The sequence below is a fragment of the Nilaparvata lugens genome, chromosome 9, assembly GCF_014356525.2.
Source record: "Nilaparvata lugens isolate BPH chromosome 9, ASM1435652v1, whole genome shotgun sequence".
In the NCBI taxonomy this organism is placed as follows: Eukaryota; Metazoa; Arthropoda; class Insecta; order Hemiptera; family Delphacidae; genus Nilaparvata; species Nilaparvata lugens.
In genome coordinates, this window is record NC_052512.1 from 4,995,877 (window position 1) to 5,019,361 (window position 23,485).

The 23,485-nt window shown below is 34.8% G+C and overlaps 1 protein-coding gene across 10 annotated transcripts in view; it reads right to left on the bottom strand.

Annotated features, from left to right (window-relative positions):
- Positions 1-5,326: 5,326 nt before the first annotated feature.
- LOC111062808 (A disintegrin and metalloproteinase with thrombospondin motifs 7) overlaps positions 5,327-23,485 on the bottom strand; it is an 87,729-nt gene continuing 69,570 nt past the window's right edge. For 5 of the 10 annotated variants that reach the window (XM_039435431.1, XM_039435429.1, XM_039435430.1 and 2 more), the window contains one exon: positions 5,328-6,669. In XM_039435431.1, the coding sequence (XP_039291365.1) occupies positions 6,255-6,669 (415 nt within the window). In that variant the 3' untranslated portion in view covers positions 5,328-6,254. Of the gene's footprint in view, positions 6,670-23,485 lie in introns of all 10 variants that reach the window. The other 5 variants (XM_039435426.1, XM_039435435.1, XM_039435432.1 and 2 more) reach the window with 3 other exon arrangements.

Sequence of the window (23,485 nt, forward strand, 5' to 3'; positions counted from 1 at the left end):
TTTATTTCATCAATCGATTATTCTAGGAATTCTAATTTAATTATTCCCCAATTATTTTGGTGAAGGAGATATTTAATTCAAATTCCACACGTGCTGAGACCGAGGCCTGGACCAGCCACCGATCAAACAAATTTGATCTAAAGGAACCACGACCGCCGAGAGGATTCACGTGAGTTTTAAATTTTGGGGCCCCAATCTTTGCTTCAAAAGAAAAAGCAGTGCAGAAATTATAAAATTTTTCTTTGTTAAAGTAATAGCCATGCCGACAAGCGCTTATAATCATTAAGATCCTAGATTTAATTTGATATAGAATTTATAAGAACTTGTAGTTGATTAACTATCCTCCACTGCCAGAACCACGACCCGAGCAATTTTAAAATCTCTTATAATTTGTTTTCACTATTTTTTCAAAAGGCTGTTATATGTGTCAATTATAAATTCTGTTGGATCATGCATGGTATCATGCAAGCACAAGCAAACTTCTAATCATTTTATTAATGTTACACTATTCTCAATCTGTGATTCAAGCTTTATATCTGCACTGTCAAACTATATATCTTATTATATTATATTTCCATTTTGTCAATTCGTCTTCTGAGTTCGATTATTTCTTAAGCCTGTCAATCATTGTGTCTGACACGTTCTATATTATCAAGAACCGATCAAGTACGATCATTGAAATAATTGAATCAACCTAGATATTGGAACAGATCTAAGTGGACTTAGTGTGTGGGGTCAGATCGAGATTATCTATTCTCTGTCCTTACCTGCTCATATATCAGCTTTTATCTGTTACCAACTTCGACTTAGGAGCGGATTCGTCGACTGTATAGCAGATGCAGCTGGAGATCATATAATTTCCTACAATAGAGCATAAAACCCGACAAGACTCTGTTCTCGAAATATATTCCGAACGATATCTGGTCCTAGTACCCTATATTGATCATTCGGAACTTATTAGAGACACAGTCCTGTAAATTATCTACATCAGGATTTTTGCTCGACCTGTATGATTTTGTATGCTGTTCCATCACAGGTAATAGTTTTAAGATATCCGTATTCAGTGTTTAGCAATCGCTACACTACTTTTAAGAATTTTTATCATTATACAATCTGTCATAAGAAGAATCAAGGGTGAGCGAGTGTGTATGCCTCCCGCGATTCAGACGATTGTATAGAATCTTGTAGTGACTCAATCAGTCTGGTATTCACTTAGCGTCCATGCACACATTTTCAAAATTTCTAACCTCAATACTGGTGACTCAGTACAAGATTCATTATACGTGTGTAGTCCTATCCTTGGAGGCGATAGTTATTCTCCCAGGAAGAGCACCACAACATGTAAATCTGATATATAGTTCTTGATTAGTAAAATCGCTTTTGTACATTTCAAGACTTGCGCAAGTTTGATATTAATTTCAATATTTGTATAACCTTTCGACGAGCTACCTTTTTAAATCTTGTTTCACTTGAAGCACTGAGGGTGCCCTAGATTTATATATTTCTTGTTAACTATAACTCATGTGCCAAAATTCACAAGATGATGATGGCGATCCAAATTCTTCTGTCGTCTTGGTGTTTTCTGGTGGCCGAAGTCGTCCTCTCCAAGGGAATAAATAAATATCTGAATGACTTATGCCTTGATACAGCATCACCAGGTTTTATGCGAATTAATTATTGAATACAAACTTAAATCTTTCAAACGTACAATTATTAACAAAAGAGGGACTTGGGCTCTATAAAATTAGTGGTGTTCCATGGTGTCATCTGGCAAGCAAGTGAGCTCTGATCTACCCCTATTCTCTACAATCATACTTCTGTATTCCAAATTTGCATATTATTTAAATATTCAACTACTACGCCATTGTATAATCAAATAGTCCGTGTCAATCTGCTTGGCTATTACATAGATATTATGTGTTATATTTAATAATTACTCAGATTACATCTGGTACATGAACTGTGTAGTGATAACTTACAAATTCTTATCATTCATATAAATATGGAGGGTTATTTTTGAATCGACTTGTTATTACCACCAATGAGCCACTGCATTTTGATTGGCTCATCTAAAAATTACAAATGTATCCATGTGCCTGATAGGATGTACACACTTCCTTCATATTTTTATAAATTTTACATATTTTGTACATGCTCATTTGACACAATAAATTTTTTTAAGTTTATCAAGTTGTTTTCCCATTTACAATAACATGCCATGTGGTTACCAAATCCTCTGGTTGAATGCTATATGTTTACAATATAAGGATCCGACACGAACAATTTCGATCAAATGCGATTCAAGATGGCGGCTAAATGGCGAAAAAAAAGAGTTTTTGCGATTTTCTCGAAAACGGCTCCAACGATCTCGATTAAAGTTATACCTGGGATAGTCATCGATAATCTCTATCAACTGCCACGAGTCACATATCTGTTGAAATTTCAGGAGCTCCGCCCCATCTATGCAAAGTTCGATTATAGATTCTCAATTATCAGGCTTCAGATACAATTTAAACAAAAAATTTTGAGCGGAAAAGATTCAGCATGAGAATCTCTACAACAAATGTTTGGTAATATTTTCACCTAAAATTAAAAATAAGCTCGAAATTCGAGAAAATGTGATCATCCAATTGCAAACTGTTGGCAACTGTTGATTCTATTAAATGATTCACAAAGCACACCTCGTGTGTCTTCAGCGTTATTGCCCTGTCACCAGCTGGCTCAAATCTTTGATGCGCGGGAACACTAGCGTCAGGTGATCAATTCTTATAATGGGAAGGGAAGTTGTGTGAGTGCGCCACACTAGATTTTTTTAACTTGGAACTCCGTATCGAAATCATGTGTCACATGACCACCTTCTCATTTGAAGAGAATTGTTTGGATTCATTCATGAGGAACAAATAATAGGTTGAAGCGACAGAGTAATTTTTCATTACAGATGAGTTCCCCAATTATTCTTGTAAGAGAACAGAGTTTGTTAACATTCAAAACAGTTGACATCAGGTACTCGTGGATGAGAATACTGCGTGAGGTCCACTGTTCACAGAACTACTAGTCATTTTAATTTCAATTTTTTTCAATTCAGCCTAGGAAGGCCTACTCTAGAATGGGGATCCGCACATAATAATTATGCTTCATTGTCTATGGCTTTATATTTGCACAAGTGGTGCTGTAATCGTTGGAGATACCACTGCGCGAATTGGAAAACAAATAATTTTATGGTGACAGCAAACTATGTAATTTTTGTGCATTACTTTCTAGTACTGTTCCATCATCACATTACGTTTCAATAATCGCACCAAACTTCTAAAATAAAAATTGAATTTCCCATTTTTTGTTGAAGATCATGTCGGAAGATCTTTCAATATTAATATTAAATGAAAAAGTCTAAGAAATTGTCAAAAACCCACAGATGTATTGATACTTAGAAAGACCGCCAATGGTGTTATAACCGAAACCAGGCTTTCCGAGTATCACGAAACTAAGTACCACACTTTCTAAGTGTGTCACGAAACCATGTTCGTGTACCGGATAAAACTGTGTAGAATTTGACAACATTTGTGTTTTTATTCAATTTTTCTAAGTAATATATCTGTGGTAATCAATAAATCTGTGGTTTTTTGACGATTGCTTAGTCTTTTTCATTGGATATGAATGATTACAACAATATCAACTTCTCAACTACACAAAAAGTTTCAATATTCATCTATAATACTCCAAAATGATAATAAACTTTCTATTCCAGTAGGCTTTACTGATATTGCTATCATTATTATATAGTTCATTAAATTTGATGTATAATATGGATTCATTTTGTCTATGCAATACAATTAGTCCAGGCAATGAATGCTCAAAAAAGGGTATAGAGGGAAAAGTTGGGGAGAAAATTTTTGACCCAACAGTTCTGTTAATTGTAGTAAGGAGGTAAACATATCAAAAGTCCCCACCACCACCCACTGTGCTAAGGGGGTGGGGGTGGTTTAAAAGTCCATTTTTTGGTTTCTCGCAAAAAACTCGAAAACTATGTATCTTGAGGACTCGACTGTCTCATAACAAATTGAAGCTTACATAATTTCCTACAATATTCATTCAACAAATTTTTTACATTCCTTGCCCTATTACTATAGGTAAGGGAAGTATTGCTTTCCGAAAAAAATTAAGGTCCCCCAATTTCTAAATTTCTATACGTTTCAAGGTCCCCTGAGTCCAAAAAAGTGGTTTTTGGGTATTGGTCTGTATGTGTGTGTGTATGAGTGTATGTGCGTCTATGTACACGATATCTCATCTCCCAATTAACGGAATGACTTGTAATTTAGTACTTGAGCTCCTTACACTATAAGGATCCGACACGAACAATTTCGATCAAATGCGATTCAAGATGGCGGCTAAAATGGCGAAAATGTTGTCAAAAACAGGTTTTTCCGCGATTTTCTCGAAAACGGCTCCAACGATTTTGATTAAAGTTATACCTAGAATAGTCATCGATAAGCCCTATCAACTGCCTCAAGTCCCATATCTGTAAAAATTTCAGGAACTCCGCCCCATCTATGCAAAGTTTGAATTTGAATTCCCAATTATCAGGCGTCAGATACAATTTGAAAAAAAAATTTAAGTGGAAAAAATTGAGCATGAGAATTTCTACAATCAATGTCTAATAAAATTTTCACCTAAAATTGAAAATAAGCTCGAAATTCGAGAAAATGTGATTATCCAATTATTGCAAACTGTTGGCAACTGTTGTTTTTTTTTTCTTTTGAATTTTGAATCTATTTCAGCAATGTTCACACAATTTACAATAATATTTCAACAGAGCAAATACACAACTGGAGATATGTAATTCAAATAATACTATTAATACCTTATCCAATTTCCTATCATATATATCTAAATTATATTATGATGATAATATTCCTAGTTTAATCCAGTTCAACATTGTTTTAGCATATTTTATTGTGGTATAACTTATCTTATTGCACCTATCCCAAGTGGATTCACTCTATTTAATGAAATATAAGAGCCCACATAGACCTTTTTGGCCTGTTCGTGGGCCATATCGTGATTCTATTAAATGATTCACTATGAAGAGATAGCAGACCTCGTGTGTCTCCAGCGTTATTGCCCTGTCACCAGCTGGCTCAAATATTTGAATAGTAGACTTGAGATGCGCGGGAACACTAGCGTCAGGTGATAAATTTTCATAATGGCAAGGAAAGTTGTGTGAGTGCGCCACACCAGATTTTTTTATATCTCCTCTAGTTTTCAAGATATCCGCTCTTGTAGGTGTGAAATTTTTTGAAAAAAACACGTTTGCCTTCAATTTTTTTCTATTTTTGCTCTTATAACTTTTTAAAAATCGATGGAAAAAATCCATGTTGATTATGAGCTTATAGAGCATTGAATTCTCTTATTTTACATTCTCTTAGTAAACATTCCCTTCAAATTCCGTAGTCAATTGGTCTATTGTTGCAAAAATGGAGATTTCACACTCAACACTAAAGCTGCTGCAAAAGGTGTAGGGAAACTCGTAAAAGTGTGAAATTATACATCAAATTGGAAAGAATTTAATGCTCTATTATACCTAAGGGATCCAGAGCTACATCCAACTAATGAAAAGTACAGCTCTGGACAGAAAAGGACGGGAAGTCGTATATTGAGAATATAATATTAATTTTAAATATTAAAAATGATAGTTTCAAAAAATTTGGAATGTGCATTAAAAAAAGTTTTTTCTGACAGATAAAAAAACGTGATCGAACGGGTGAGGAAGATACTTAGTGCCGTTTGCACAGTCTTAGCAGTCAAGCTTAAACTGAATTCAATCAGCTGGTGGAAAACTCAAAATGGAACAAATAATAACAAACGAGACTTGTTACAGATTTAATCCAGTAAAATGAAATTTAGTTTGAACCAAAGTCAGAAAATTGGTTTTCCAAAACCGGGTGTAGTCGCAGTTCTTATGATAATCTTTATTTTCTCATTTTATATTTGGAAACGGTTTACTTTCACGAAATGAAACATTTCTGAATTATTCAAAATAGTTAAAATTTTAAACTTTTTTCTCTTATTTTATTTTGTGTTCAATTTTCGAATTGTAATTTAAACATGGACTGCGACTATGTCCCATTTTGGAGAGCTAATTTTCTGACTCCAGCTGTTTAAAATCTAGAACTTAGCTAAATCCCGAGCTCGGTAACCGGCCCTTATATTATGGAAAAGGTACACTTGACAAATATTAGATCTATGAAAATACATCCCTACACGCATTTCCTCAAGCACTGTTTGACAGCAATCGGCCTGCTCTTTAGTTTACAACTCAAGTCGGGCTTGGCACAGAAAACTGTCCGCTTCTTGAAGCCAAGTCCACAGTTTGCCGAGCAGCGACTCCAGGCCATGGTTCGCCAGCCCAATGCTGCAACAGGCAAACCATTCTCGAAATGAAGCCGTGGCAACGAGTAATGTCTTTTGGACGATTTCGGCGGCAGCAAACATGGCGGAAGGCTGGAGCAGGGCTCACTGATGGGTGGTTTGGGTAGTTCTGCGCAAGCGCTGTCTGGATGTGCTACTCTGTTGCCAGTGACGTCATCACTAGTGACACAAATCACCGAGCGATGGCGCTGCACCAAATTGCCACATGTCACAGGGCATACTTGCCAGTCACTAGTCCACCATCTGTGTGACACAAGAAAAGGTTAAATATGATAATTTAATCTTGCACCAAATATGCTACCCTACCGTGGGTGAATGACCTCTCCAACATTCAGTTTGGGGTTAGTCATTAATTTCCAAGCCTTCTCCTCAATTTTGAATACCTATAATATTTCTCAGTAGACCTATTTAGCGTTTCCATCTACTATAGACAACCAGAGGATCAGAAAGGACAGGCCCATCGTTAGAACGCATGCATGAATGCATAATTGTGAATGGGTAGTTTCAATGGCATGTGGTAGAATGGCATGTTTCGTAGAATGACGACCAGCATTTTTCAAGCATGGTTCTTCCAACCAGGAATGTTAGAAAGTTGAGCATGAGGTAATAATTAAGGATTTCGACAACCATGTGACAAAACTAGAATGTTCAGAGGTCAATGACTCAAATTTCAATTGAAATTCAAAAAGCTTTTTGTAATTAAATAAATAATAAGATATCATGGGTTGAATCACTTACATCACTTATTCCATTTAATAAAGATCACTAGAAATTGGTAATTAAGAAAATTAATTAGTAGGCCTAATCTATATTGTATTTTGATACCGGTAATCTATATTATTATAACTCATGAGTATAAGGTAGGCTTTTTTATAGTTTAGGGTAGTGCACTACAAATAAATATGTATATAAAGACAATTAATATAAAATTACAATGAATTATTTAGACTGAAATGTATTAATACTTCATGTAATTGACCTCATGTTCCTATGTCTCATTTGAATTGATTTGATGTATTTATTCTCATTTTTGTATTGCTGTTGATGTAATTAATGTATGTTGCTTTGATGTATTGATTCATCTTATTGATGTCATAAAAATGTTATTGAATATGAAAAAGAGTAGAGAAAAGTATAAATTATTGTATGTCATGTTCATGAATCAGTCTCATAGCTGAGAGTCAGGGAAGATATTTTATTACAAACTCTAAATTATAATTCCTCTGAAAGTAAACTGTCAGTAAGAAATAAAGTTTGAAGTAGAGTCCCCAATATTGTTTATTACTGGAAAGATAAACATAGGCAAGTAGTGATGGTAGTCACAGATCCCTTATGAAGAGGAACCCCACACATGAGCAACAGGTTGACACATTAGGCTATATATGGAGGAACGAGAACGTCCCAAGCCAGTCTTGAAGAATCAGTTATTGAGAAGTGTCAAGTGTCCTGTGTTGAGGTATTCTCTGGGATTAGCAGACAGCAGCATCAGATATCACAATTCATAGGAGAGTGATGTGATCAAGCTACAGTAAGTCTCATACTCAGTTTTATTTCAACACATACTAGAATTTCAATTATTGATTTGTGACTCTACTAGTCAAAAACAACAACAACCTTCCAGTGTCCTTTTTAAAGTAGGGTTTAATCAATTAGTAATTTCAGAGGAACAGTTTTTTATTCAATTTTTAGATTCCAAATTTATTTTAAAGTAGTCTTTTGAATTTAGTTTTGAACATTTCTTTAAAGATATAAACTTTATTGATAATTATTGTATATATCGATTTTAATTCACTCAATAAATAATATTCTAGTAATTTTTGAGATTTCATCTGACTTATTCAAATTCATAAATTGATCATATTTTTGATTCAGTTTAGTTTTTGAAGCTCTTCCCATATTCCATCTGTAAGGCTTCTCAGCACTATTTCATTTTCATTCCATTCAGTTTGATTTGAATTCTCAATATAGTTCAGCAATAACTTATTGATCTTTTGTTTTATTCAACAAATCCCGAATTCACGACCCAGAGTAAGAGTTTCAGGTTAATTTTATTTATATTTTACCATTTTCCTGGTGTTCATCCGGGAACTATCATTTCCCAGTCGAAAAGACTGGGAGGCGCCCAAAAGAAGCCATATATATTGGCAGATTATTTATTGAATTTAATTAATTAATCCTTTTTTGATTATTTTTTAAATTTCGACTTCACTTAAAGTGCAAGTTGACAGAGAGTTCAATCTCTAAATATCGGGGCACCTAGCTTCGCTCCTTATTTATTCATTTTATAAACAGAACACAATATTCTTTAAAATGTTTAAAGTATGCACAGCCAAAAACTGTTCCTTCCCCGAATTTTGATTTATACACTATGAATAGTCCAAAAAGAAGGTTATGTTCCATACACTTGAATTCAGGTCCAATTTTTAGTTCAAACATTTGAAAACAGAAAAGTTCCAAATAAGATTTTTCACAAACCAAATTGAATTACAAAATAACACTAACTAATCACTTGGAACTGTAAAATAATGATTAACTTTGGAAATTATTATATATTCCAATTTAGAATGATAAACCATGTCATGTCAACAAATCAGATTATTCTTGATTTAGTCGAATAAAAATTTCTAGATAATATTTCTCGTGAGATGAAACACACATATCTTTATTTCAGCATATTTTAAAATTCATATTACTGTTGAATTTAATTATTTTTTCTCTCAAATTAAAATTCATTATAAAGATGCCTTACTTGAATATTGGACTTATTATTCAATTTCCGATTTTCTTAGGAGTGTTAAGAATGTATTTTTTTCTATGAACAAAGAGAGAAAACATTGCCGATACTCATGAAGCATTGACAGTGATAGTGATACTGGCTGAAAGGAGACATAGCAGTTTTTCCATATTTTTTCAACCCTCAAATTTGTATTGGACCCGTGTGAAATCGATTTCTCACGGACTTGACTACTTATGCGAGTGGAGTGTGAGTATATTATATTGTTTAACTCATTGCACTCAGTATATCGGCAATTCCCTGTGTACTCGAGTCAGACAATATTGACGGTGTCATTTTATATGGTAAGCGGCATAGAGATCATTTTGATATAGTAGTCAACATTGAAAATTCCATTAAACTTTCAATAGCCGATTGCCATAGGTAATCTACCTAGGTCAGAATCGATTATGATCCTAGGGGGATTGTATTCATTAGTTTATTTCAAGGCCGCATTTCTCTTTCAGGGTAGTTATACTATTAGATATAAGGCAGTTCCTCAAGAATACCACGTCAGGATGAGTGTTGTGTGGTGAGTGGAATTGTGGGTCTGGAGACTGGGGTCTTGAGTCAATTAAAAACTGACACAATATTTCTGTCTTCAGAAATTGAACCTGGTCACTCCTCCCAAAATACAAAAACCTATGCTTACCAGCTGAATATCCGAGGCATCAACAAGAATAGTTTTTCAAGAGTTATATTTTCAGCAATCCTGGGTGTGTTTGGTGTGAACTAACAAAACGATAGCCACCACAGGAGGGGAGTTGTAACAATATAGACAGAAATTGCTCATACATATAATAGGATATCATGAATAAGTATATCATTCCGTGATTTCCAATTGAATAAATAAGCAGTTCCTTAATTTTTATATATGTACTTTGGTTTAGTGCAATAGCTTATATTTATCTTTTGTGAAGCTATTTTGTATTTTGCCTTTGACAAAAATGATCACTCATATTATAGAGCACCAGGAGTTGATGGAGTTCTGCCTGAGTTTATCAAGAATTTGGGACCAAAAGCTATAACGTGGCTCTCAAAGAATTTTTCTGAAGTAATGGTTAGAGCCGAGCTCCCCAAATCCTGGAAACAAACAAAGATCGTAGCAGTATTGAAGCCAGGAAAAGATCAAAGAGACCCAAAAAGCTATAGACCAATAGCCCTGTTGTCAGTTGTGTACAAACTTTTTGAACGAGTCCTGCTGACAAGAGTCGGGAGCAGAATGGATGAGTGTTTGCCAGAGGAGCAGGCTGGTTTCAGGGAGGGTAGGAGTTGTGAGGAACAAGTATTGGGGCTCACAACTCACATCGAGCATGGGTTTGAGAGAAACCTCAAATCAGGAGCCGTATTTCTGGACCTTAGTGCAGCATAAATGACACAGTGTGGAGATCTGGTCTTCTTCTGAAGTTAGCAAGGATCCTGAAATGCAAGGCAACCGTCAATCGCTTTGGAGCTATATTGAGAGACCGTACATGCAGAGTGTCTCTTTATGGTGAACTTAGCACTATAAGAAGATTACAAAATGGTTTACCTCAAGGATCGGTTCTTTCACCAATTTTGTTCAATGTTTACACTGCAGACCTGCCTGTTACTCAATCAAGTTTATTTATGCCGATGACATTGGGCTTGTTTCTCAAGGACGAAATTTTGAACAGCTTCAAATTGTGTTGAATGAGGATTTAGAAATAATGGCAGAATACTTCCAGCAGTGATTCTTGAAGCCAAACCCGTCCAAAACTGTCTTGTAATGTATGTGGTTAAAATGAGGTATTTTAGATTAAATATGAAACAAGCTCATTAGCATGTAAGAGGTGTATTGTATTAATTCCAACTGTAGCTACTGCTCACTCATTGTGCCTTGTATGGTGCTACCGGCAGAAAGAAAATTCGTAGACTGCTTTAGGAAAATTATTTCGCAATCAATGGAATAATTAACTGATCTGAATTTATCGCATGATTTTGCATAGTCGCTGAATGAGCAGTATTGGATAACTATGAACTAATTCTACCTCAATGAAACTCCTTCATTGAATCAGACAATGTAGCTTGACTATTTAATTAGAGAATTTTATTGTTGGAATTCAACATTTTGGCAATGCTCTGCTTAGCCAGCAGTCCATAATCACAAATTGTATTCCTAAAAGCATGTCACAATGCACTTTTTGTGCAATCCCATGTCACATTCTGTGGTCACTGACTCTTGTTCCAAATTTTTCCAATATCGTACGATATCATACCATTTTGGCAATTTCTGTTGAGTGGGGGGTTAGCCATTGTTCGGCGATGACGACAAATACGAGGCTTCTTGATTGATTCGGGAACCCTAACCGATCATTCTAATTCCAACCGTCACCTGAAGAAGACCACGAAGCAGCGACCACGGGAGGATTGAGTGGACAACTGTGAGGGTGTACATTGTGGCTGGTGAGTCCCTAATATTCATTATTAAGCATGAGCCACCCATTGTTTCATTTTGACCAGTCCAGTTTAATCATTGTAATTCCCTCTTTCAAATTAAATTAAAATCTTTCAAATATTTTTCAAGTTTTGAAAGCCCTATTGGAGGAGGCCTTCTGCCTACTCGAAACCCTGAGACACAGAGATTAAGTAACTGATCAATAATCAAGCGTCTTCAATGTAAGCACATCGTTAATATAACCATAGATGAATTAAGTTCATTTATAATTTACTATTCTTTCGGATTTGAGTATTTGAATATTTGTAACTGATGCTTAATAGTCTTTCCATCCATCCTCCTCAAGGTTGTCCTGTTTAAAATCATAATCACCTTCTCTTTTGTATTGTTGTGAGAGGAGTAACGTTATATTTGTATTTTATATTTTTTCAATAATAAATTCGTTCTTATTTGCCTCTGAGAGAGACCAGCGAAGGCCCAGGCTGTCTTCCAGAGAGCTGTTAAAGTAACTAGTGAGGTCAAGAAATACCTCTAGATGAAAGTTTTTTCGGTGAAAGTCGGTTTTGTTTTCAATGCTTTTGAGCTAGATATAATTTTCAATATGTCTTAAGAAATGAGAAATTTATTGTAAATCCAACCCCTGACAGTTAACCAGCTAATTCATTTTTTCATTTTTTGTGTGGTTCATGACGTCCTAAATCATAGGTTAATTTATTTTTCATTTTGTTCAGTTGATGACGTTTTAAATTAATAGTTAATTTATCTTCCAATTTTGTGTGGTTCGTAACGTTTTAAATTAATAGTTAAATCTTAAATTAATAATTAATCCATTTTTCCATTTTGTGTAGTTAATGATGTTATCTATTAATAGTTGATTTATTTTTCCATCTTGTGTGGTTAATGACGTCCTAAATTATAGGTTAATTTATTTTCCCATTTTGTGTAGATAATGATGTTCAAAATGGAAAGGTAAATTAACTATCAATTTAGAATTTTTTCTCCCATTTTGTGTAGATAATGATGTTCTAAATTGATAGTTAATTTACCTTTCCATTTTGTGATGTTAACGACGCTCTAAATTATAAGTATTTTTTCTTCCTTTTGTGTAGTTGATGACATTCTAAATCATAAGCTAATTCATTAGTTGGATTTTGTAAAGTCTCACCTTTGATATTGATTCATTTAGGGAATTGGTGTGTAGTCCATTGTCAAGCAAAGAGCGAATTGATAAATGAATAGACATTATCTTCATTGTCATTGAATTAAATAATTAATAATCAAAACAAACTTTAATTTTGATAATTCCGATACTCCCTGAGAAGATCGTTGTCTATTAGAAGTATATTACTACTTTGAACCTAAGCAAGTATTAGTATGATATTATATATTATTGATCCTATTCGCCCTTTGGGGAGAGAGCACTCATGAAGGGCTACTAGTTTAACCTTCTGTTGTTCATACTAATATCATCTTATTTGATGTGTGTATTAGATTTATTTTGCTTTCTGATCCCACGAGATTCATAGTTCTGATTGACCAATCATTAATCATTCGAGCTACTAGTTTTATTACATAAAATTTAATATGTGTTTAGATTTAAGAATACTTTTATTTTCATTTTGTCGGGTTGTCACTCGTTCTTATTTGATTCTGTGGAATAAATCGTTGTTAAAATCTTCTTGTCGTCCTCACTGTATCCAACCAGCGTCCTGCACAGTCCAACCCCACCAGAAGAGAATAGAATTTTGGGAGTCATCGACCCCAGCTGATTACAGTCTCAACAATATTCCATCTCAGTAACCAGCATGCAAAAAAGACAATTGATCTCAGGCTATGTGGCAGAAGAATATCTCATCGGGAAGCTCCCCGTTACCTAGGAGTCGAACTTGATAGATCCCTCACATATCGACAACATCTTCAGGGGTTGAGAGATAAACTGAAGACAAGGCTAAATATCATCAGCAAACTTGCGGGAACAACCTGGGGTTGTGACATGAATGCCCTTCGAACATCAAGTCTTGCACTTCTGTACAGTACAGGGGAGTACTGCTCTTCTGTCTGGGCACACAGCAGACATGTTGAGAAAATTGATACAGTTTTCAATGAAACTATGAGGGAGATTAGTGGGACATTGAGACCAACAGAGACTGAATGGTTGCCAGTGCTTATTAACATCATGCCTTTAGATCTCTGAAGGTTAGAGAAGAAGAACAAGTTCATTTCCCAGTTGCAACACATTCATGAGGATCTCCCAGTTCCTAGAGATTTGGCTAACCCTCCACTAAGGCGCCTCAAGTCAAGAAGATACTTGAGACTAGATGAGCAGGGGGAAATAAGAAGTGCGAGGGAGTCATGGAGACTGAGATGGTTGCAGGGAGAGGTCAGGAACAAAGGCCTTGTGGATGACCCTAATAACAATGTTTCTGGCACCCAGCTGAGACGTAAAGAGTGGTGTGGCCTTAACTTAACCGGTTCAGGACGCAGGTGGGAAGGTGTGCTGAGCTGATGACAGCATGGGGATACACCTCTGATCCTCTGTTCCAATGTGGACAAATTCAACCGATGTATCACCTAATATCTGAGTGTCCACAACACTCCTATCATGGAGGGCTGACACAAGTTCATGATGCTGGTGAAGAGGCATGTCAGTGGCTCCACAACTTACTAGATTCCATTAGTATTAAACATATTAAGTGTAAAATTATGTTTTTTTCAACTTTGGCCTATCATATGCATTCATAGGCCATAGGTGCGTACTCTGTGGTCACACGACCGTTGGATTCAAAACTGCAGTCTGTGCTTGGTTGAGGAAGGAGACCCAGTCTCCGAAAATTTCCCCCATTTCTAATGTAAGTTTTCAAGTGTTTTCAATCTATTTATATCGTGTCTCCTATATATATATATATATCACTTATATTTTATTTGTCACGAGAATATATTTTCAATGATTAGATAATAAATTTCCATGATGGAATATTTTGTTGATCATTCATATCTCTACATTGTTTGAAAATGATCTGTCAACGTTGCAGAGTTGGAAAAGATAGCACCATTTGTTTTGTCAAATGATAAACAAGGATAACAACACCAATATATCAATCAGAAACTGCCATTAAACTTCAAAACGTGGACCTCAGTACAGATTGAATTTTTCCACTGTTTCTTCATAATCAACCTTTTGATATTTTCCCAATAATTGAATCTAAGGAGTAAATAAATTAATGGAAAATAAAATTCGATTGACCAACCAAACTTGATGAACTTTTTGTAGTATCTAAAGGTGCGTACAGATATACGCGCCGCAAACATAAGCAATTAACTTTTAATCAGCTGACTATATCTCTATTTGTACAGAAACGGTAAGATACAGATATAGAAAGCTTGGCATCAGCTGATTAAAAGTGAATTGCTCATGTTCGCGGCGCGTAAATCTGTACGCACCTTTAAAAATACCCATCCTTCTCTATTATATAGACTTTGGTGATGTATATATCTTATTTAATAACTCATCAATGAACTATTGATCCCCTCACTCTCTAAATCTTTAAATATTGTAGTATAATTGAATTGTAACCTTGTTATAATATAAAGATAAGGAAGCTTATTCTAAATATAGTACAATAGTTTAGAGGTTTCGCTGAAATTCAAATTGTTAATAGTTTTTAAGGCCGGCTGATGTTATTCTCGAGAGTTGTGTGTATATGTTTAAAAATTATGTTTCCCAAACAGTTTTTCACCTTTGGGCTTTATTGTTTTGAAGGATATTTATATATTTTTGTTTTGTAAAATTGTATTGACAATAAAGAAGTTTCAAATCAATCAATCAATCAATCAATCAAAACTTTTTATTGCGCACTGTAATTTGAGAGGAACATTTTTCGCAGCCAGTGTTTCTCATACTTCTTTTTTTGGCACAGTATCGAATGCTGCTGGAGATCCAAGAATGCAAGGTAAACCTGTTTTCCTTTCTCTATAAATTTTGAACATATGGATCTTAGTGAGAAAACATGATCCTGAGTCTGCCTGCCAGGTCTAAAGGCACATTGTTCTTCCTCAATCTGTTCCTCTACCACATTCTGAAGTCTCTTCTCTAAAATGCGTGTGTACATTTTAGGTACTACTGATGACAGGCACACTGCTCTGTAGTTCTCGCAGAGGAACTACCTTTTTTGTGCAGTGGGATTATTACATTTTGTTTCCATTCTTCTGGAATCTTTTCTTGGTCCCATACCTGCTGTATCAATCTGGTAAGGCTATTCAACAGATTCTCACCCCCTTTCTTTAGGTACTGTGATGAATCTTTTAAATAGACCTCATGAGAAGAGAGAAAAATTGTGATTACCTTTTAAAATGAAAGAATTTGCTAAAGGAATAGTTAGCGACCGAGCGATAACGCTTACTTATCAGTAACTGTATATTAGATAAGAGTACCGTTCTGTACTGAATATTTTCTAGAAAATTATTCAATAAAATTATAATTATTCTGCAAATAAAGCACGAATTATTTATGAATTGCTCATTGAATTTTGAGGTTACACTTTGTTTACTATCGATCAGATGTTTTTAAAGCAGTTCGAACGCAGCTGACTGATTCAAAGTATTGTCAAATGTCATGCCGGCTTCATGCAAGGTATAATATCATTTCTAAAAATTATAAAAACTATCAATAAAGGACCAAGAATTTCGAATAAAAAAATAAAATGTTATATTATTGTTGAAATTATTTATTACTTAAGAAATTATATTATAATGTCAGGTCTTATTGTAACTAACTAGGTCATAGCATGAATAGTATATTATTGATAAACACAGCAGAAATTAATTATAACAGTCTCAAACATAATAAAATTGTATAAGAATATTAATTTATTAATTATTACTTCAACTGAACCACATGGTAATTAAATCTCTTTGGCAAGCCTAAGCCAATCATAGTGCATAGAAATAGCACCAAAAAGGTGATCGTTTGAAAGCAACACATGTTAATCTACTATCAGACAACAAACCTGCCTTATCATATACGCTAGCACATGTACATTGTATGAGAGGAACTATGTCTAGAAGATTAAGCAGTTTTAAGAATTATATAATTGATTATTATTGTAATTAAAGGAATTATATTCTACTACTTGCCACTGACGTCATGTCTACGTCACAATCGTTCTACCAATGGCAAATTTTCATGCAAATTATTACATCGAGATTCTCAGAAGAAAGGTCTAGCCAAGAAGCTTAGAGAAAGACAGCACTTCCCTTTTGAAATCCTCACCGTTCAGATCTCTTTATAGTTACCAAGACCTATTCGTAAAAAATTCTTGTTCGATTTTATATGTTTTATTTGTGAGCCAATATTTTAGGCCAATCTATTTGTTATTTGTAAATTTATTTTCATCAATCGATAAATTAAAAGTTTAAAGTTAAATTATCCCTTAATTAATTTGGTGAAGGAAATATTAAATAAAATTCCCCACGTGCTGAAACCGAAGCCTGGATTGCTGCCGATCAAACGATTTTTGATCTAAAGAAGAAAACCACGACCGCCAAGGAATTTCACGTGAGTTATAAGTTTAAAGGGGCCCCAATCTACGCTTCGAAAATATTTCAGTGCAGAAAGATATAAAATTTTCTTCGTTAAATTATTGGCCACGCCGACAAGCGCTTTAGCATTTAAGAGCCTAGAATTTATTCATATAGAATTTCTAATTTGTAGTTGATTAGCTATCCTCCGCTGCCAGAACCACGACCCCGAGCATTTTAAAATATTTTATAATTCATTTTTCACTATTTTTTCAAAACTGTTAAATTTTATCAATTGTAAAATTCTGTCGAATCACGCATGATATCATGCAAGTACAAGAAAATTGCTAATCATTTTTGTTAATGTTAAACCACTTTCAATCTGTAAATTATATTCTGAATCTGCACTGTGAGATCATATATTTTATTATAATATATTCCATTTTGTTAATTCGTTTTCTGAGTTCGATTATTTCTTAAGCCTGTCAATTATTGTGTCTGATACGTTCTATATCATCAAGAACCGATCGAATACGATCATTGAAATAATTGAATTAAGCTGGATATTGGAACAGGTCTAAGTGGATGTAGCGAGTGGGGTCAGATCGAGATATTTATTCTTTGTCCTTACCTGCTCATATATCAGCTTTTATCTGTTACCAACCTCGACTTAGGAGCGAACACATCAATTGTACAGCAGATGCAGCCAGAGATCATATAAATTCCTACAATAGAGCTTAAAACCCGACAAGACTCTGTTCTCGAAGTATATTCTGAACGATATTTGGTCCAATTACCGTATATTAATCCTTCGGAACTTATTAGAGACGCAGTCCCGTAAATTATCTACATCGGGATTTTTGCTCGACCTGTATGATTTTGTATGCTCATTCTTCACAGGTAATAATTTTAAGATATCCGTCTTCAGTGTTTAGCGATCGCTACACTGCTTATAAAAATTTCATCACTATACAATCTGTCATTAGAAGAATCAAGGGTGAGCGAGCGTTTAGGCCTCCCGCGATTCCGACAATTGCATTGAATCTTGTAGTGAATCAATCAGTCTGGTGTACACTCAGCGTCCACGCACGCAATTGCAAAATTTATAACCTCAACACCGTTGATTTAGTACAAGATTCACCCTACATGTGTGAAGCCGTTAAAAAACGCTTTACATGATTTGCCGGCCCAACGTGAGGCATTTAGATACAGCACTACATGATTTGGCAAATCACCCTACATATGTGAGGCGAGTGAAATACCGCTCCACATGATTTGGCGCCCAACAGTGATAGGCATTGAAGAGGTGGATAATCGACTACGAGGATTATTTAGTTGCTCAGTATACTATAGCGCTGACAACGGGAAAATTTTTGAAAGATTCATGGTTGTGAATTTCTTCAAATTTGATATTAACTGTTCACTGTTATATAAAATAGCAAGACATGCCATACCCAATTTTTGAACGGAAAAGAAATTTATCGATTGATGAATTTTTAGAGAAAGAATCAAACTCAGAATTTCATTCTTGTGTTACTTGAAAATTGGTCATATTATAAGTCATAGGTATAAGAAATACCATAAGAAAGGTCATACTATTTAAGAGTATTAGGTCTACACCAAAACAATTTATAGAAAATTTATGGAAAGAGGATTGAAGTTATTTACATTTTAAAGTTTTTAAAGCATAAAGAGGAAGTAAAATTAAATCACGGATATATTGCGGAGTAATTCAAGCAGAGCATCACTGCTTTTATATAAAATTTTGCGAAGAATACTAGCCCTATATAGAATTGCGGCGAGAAATTATAAGAGTAAAATATTTATAATAGTAATAGTAATAAACATAAGTGACGTACCTTCGTTATCACATAATTATCCATTGTGTATCCTTTATGTTTTTTTCATTTTATGTTAACGATATTGCTAATTTGATTCACTTCATCACTGAGCACATTGGAATCACTTTTTCTGTATTTCACTCACTACAAAGCTATAACAATTTCTATTGGATTTCTTACCAATTATTTTGTATATTACATCAACACTTTCACGTTTTTTATTCACTACACCTTTCCGTCGTGCTATTTTTCCGCAAACCATGGCAGGAAACGACCAGGTCAATCCAAGTCTGTCGGACACCGAAGACATCTCACCTGATCGCTCACCGCCATCCGCATCTGCCACCGCATCTGTCGATTTCCATCCCAATGTACTGGATGATTTATCTTCAACGCAGGTGGAGGAGAGCTGCATTCTAGTGGAAGATCCGTTGGCAGCCCCAAGAGCCGGAAGACGAAACATTGGGAGAGCATACGGACGACGACGCCCCAGAGACAGGAACTCCCATTTCTCGTACCGTCGCTCGGATAAAAAACCAGAAGGTAACCGTTAGACATACACCCGATCCCGCAATGGATTGGAACACCCTCCTGGAAGCAGTGAACAGTATGATTAAAGGACAAGAACAAATGAAGGAAGACAACAAACAAATAAAAGAAGCATCAAAGAAAACAAGTGAAGCAATAAATGATTTGAAGAAAGACAATAAACAAACAAAGGAAGAATTAAAGAAGACAATAAACAAGCAAAGGAAGAATTAAAGAAGGAAGTTCAAGAAGCAAAGAAGACAAATGAACAGGGTTTGGAGAAGTTGAGTCAGCGAATGGACAAAGCATTCCATGACACTGATAATACCATCAAAAAATTAACTGAGCGTCTGGATAAATCCATTGTAGAAACGAATAATCGATTAGATAGGATATCCCAAGATATGCACACAAAAACAATTAACATCAAAGTCAGCCTAAAGGAACATGTACATGTGGAGAAGGAGACAATGAAGGAGGTGAAAGTCAAACAAGCAAGCGAACATGACACATGTATGGGAGACCAACCTACCGAGAATGTCAGGACTGAAGTCGCGCCGCACCCCGCAGAACACCGAGAGGGACCAGCCGACATCACCCGCCAGGCCCGAGGACGACATCCATCAGGTAGAGGGACAGCCCGTACCGCCGCGCGCCGACTACCAGGAGTCCAAGGACGCTGCCCACCGAGTGGAAGAGCAGCCCGGACCGCCGACCGCCCACATCATCATCCATCCACCGCGAACAGCACCTGAAACATGTGAAACCAATACTCGTGAAGATCGCCCACTAAACAATAGAAATGAAACGGAAACCCACAACAAATCGAAATCACAATTGAAAGTAAAAACCTACAAAACAAAACAACATACAAGCAAAATAGTAGTTCAACAGAAAAGAAGAAGCATTAATAGAGTTCATTTACACCGCCGTCATATAAGGCTGAAATCACACATCAAACATTGTACCAACATGCAAGAAAAAAGAAAAATAGTCTCAGGAAGAATCTATTCACACCGCAGTCATGTCCGTTTGAAATCAAACAGACTGTACACCAGCATGCAGGAAAGAAAAATACTATCAACCAGAATCAACACACATCACCAGCATGTAAGGTTTAAGTATAGCAAACTGCATGTCACCGGCCGACAAAGAGGAAACGAGTTTGAAAGAATTGATTTACACCACCGGCACATTCGTTTTAAACCAAGTTTGATAAAATGGATAGTCACAAATCGGAATTGGACCTTGAATAATACTGAAATCAAATTTAGATGGGGGCTTGAGGAAAGAATAATATTTTAATTAACTGAAACTATGTTCGTGGATTATACGAATTATCAAACTTCTTCATAGTCACAGCCTACCCATTGAATCACATCTTTGCAGACTGGCATCTTTTACTGCAGCCTAATCAACATAGCCTAAACTTCGCCGCATCTCAGCTAATAAGGAAATAAACAACAATTCACTCCAAAAGAAGAAATTGAAATCAACTTTAAGTCAAGAAATTAAAACTGAAAACAACTTTAAAAATTTACCAACCTAATCAAGCCATCCGCCTCATGTCACAGTCATCACAGGAAAAATCGCCTAGTACAATCCGCACAACTGAAAAACAGAAACAAGAATTATATTATCAACAGAAAATATTTGTAAATTAGGAATCAGATGAAGTTAGTGATGAATAGGAAGAAAGAAAATAAACAAAGTTTATTTGAAAAAATGTGTAAATCTAACCTCGAAATACAGAATCGATAGAAAAATCTATTCAGAGCCAAAGCCTGTTCGATAATTTTCTTCGTCACACCAACCAATGTGTGCGAGATCATAGAGTCAATTTTAATGGAATCAAAGCAATATCGTTATTAATTATTGTAACCTATTATTTAATGTGAAATTATAAGTAAAAACGCAACCAAAAATATATATTTATGTTAAATTGCACGAAATGCGCATGTTCTATGTCATATAAATGTATCTCTAAAAAGCTAAAAAGAAAATGAAATTCTTACCTTCAAATGTGAAATTTATTATTGTTGCATCAAAAGATCATGAATTGTAATTCAAATTGATAAATGTAATCTTGAAAGCATAATATTTGTAACCAGCATTGATAAAAATCAAAAAATCACTTCAAGTGTAACCCTGTTTGTACACAACGTACTAAGCGTAAAAAAAAGAATTGCTCGAGTCAAACGGTAGTCAATTGTCAAGTCACCGAAGTTAAATCACACTCTCACCCAATTTATGTAAAAGCCAGAACAAAGAGTCGAAACCTGTAATAACCATGAAAAATGATGAAAATCTATATTTGTTGCAAATACTGTTTGAATCCTAAGAGGATAATATGTGAAATTTTGTATATTTGTTATAGTTATGGGTCTGCTCATAAGCCACCCGTGAATGGAAGTTCTGGAGTTGTTTTAATGAAGGATCCAAAGAGACCTCATTAATTATTGTATTTCGATTGTATCCAATGGAAGGAACAATCAATTATTATTTTCTCGTAGCCAAAATTGCACGATATATGTTTTTAGTGTTAAGTGTGGAGTTTTCGTAGAAGTGAGGAGATGAAATGGTGTATTCATCACAATATCGGATTTTTCAAATAGTCATTGTTTCGACTCGTCTCCCAATTACCTATTTAAAATATCCTGGGGGCTTTTGTGTGATGAATCTTTTAAATAGACCTCATGAGAAGAGAGAAAAATTGTGATTACCTTTTAAAATGAAAGAATTTGCTAAAGGAATAGTTAGCGACCGAGCGATAACGCTTACTTATCAGTAACTGTATATTAGATAAGAGTACCGTTCTGTACTGAATATTTTCTAGAAAATTATTCAATAAAATTATAATTATTCTGCAAATAAAGCACGAATTATTTATGAATTGCTCATTGAATTTTGAGGTTACACTTTGTTTACTATCGATCAGATGTTTTTAAAGCAGTTCGAACGCAGCTGACTGATTCAAAGTATTGTCAAATGTCATGCTGGCTTCATGCAAGGTATAATATCATTTCTAAAAATTATAAAAACTATCAATAAAGGACCAAGAATTTCGAATAAAAAATAAATGTTATATTATTGTTGAAATTATTTATTACTTAAGAAATTATATTATAATGTCAGGTCTTATTGTAACTAACTAGGTCATAGCATGAATAGTATATTATTGATAAACACAGCAGAAATTAATTATAACAGTCTCAAACATAATAAGAATTGTATAAGAATATTAATTTATTAATTATTACTTCAACTGAACCACATGGTAATTAAATCTCTTTGGCAAGCCTAAGCCAATCATAGTGCATAGAAATAGCACCAAAAAGGTGATCGTTTGAAAGCAACACATGTTAATCTACTATCAGACAACAAACCTGCCTTATCATATACGCTAGCACATGTACATTGTATGAGAGGAACTATGTCTAGAAGATTAAGCAGTTTTAAGAATTATATAAATTGAGTTATTATTATAATTAAAGGAATTATATTCTACTACTTGCCACTGACGTCATGTCTACGTCACAATCGTTCTACCAATGGCAAATTTTCATGCAAATTATTACATCGAGATTCTCAGAAGAGAGATCTAGCCAAGAAGCTTAGAGAAAGACAGCACTTCCCTTTTGAAATCCTCACCGTTCAGATCTCTTTATAGTTACCAAGACCTATTCGTAAAAAACTCTTGTTCGATTTTATATGTTTTATTTGTGAGCCAATATTTTAGGCCAATCTATTTGTTATTTGTAAATTTATTTTCATCGATCGATAAATTAAAAGTTTAAAGTGAAATTATCCCTCAATTAATTTGGTGAAGGAAATATTAAATTAAAATTCCCCACGTGCTGAAACCGAAGCCTGGATTGCTGCCGACCAAACGATTTTTGATCTAAAGAAGAAAACCACGACCACCAAGGAATTTCACGTGAGCTATAAGTTTAAAGGGGCCCCAATCTACGCTTCGAAAATATT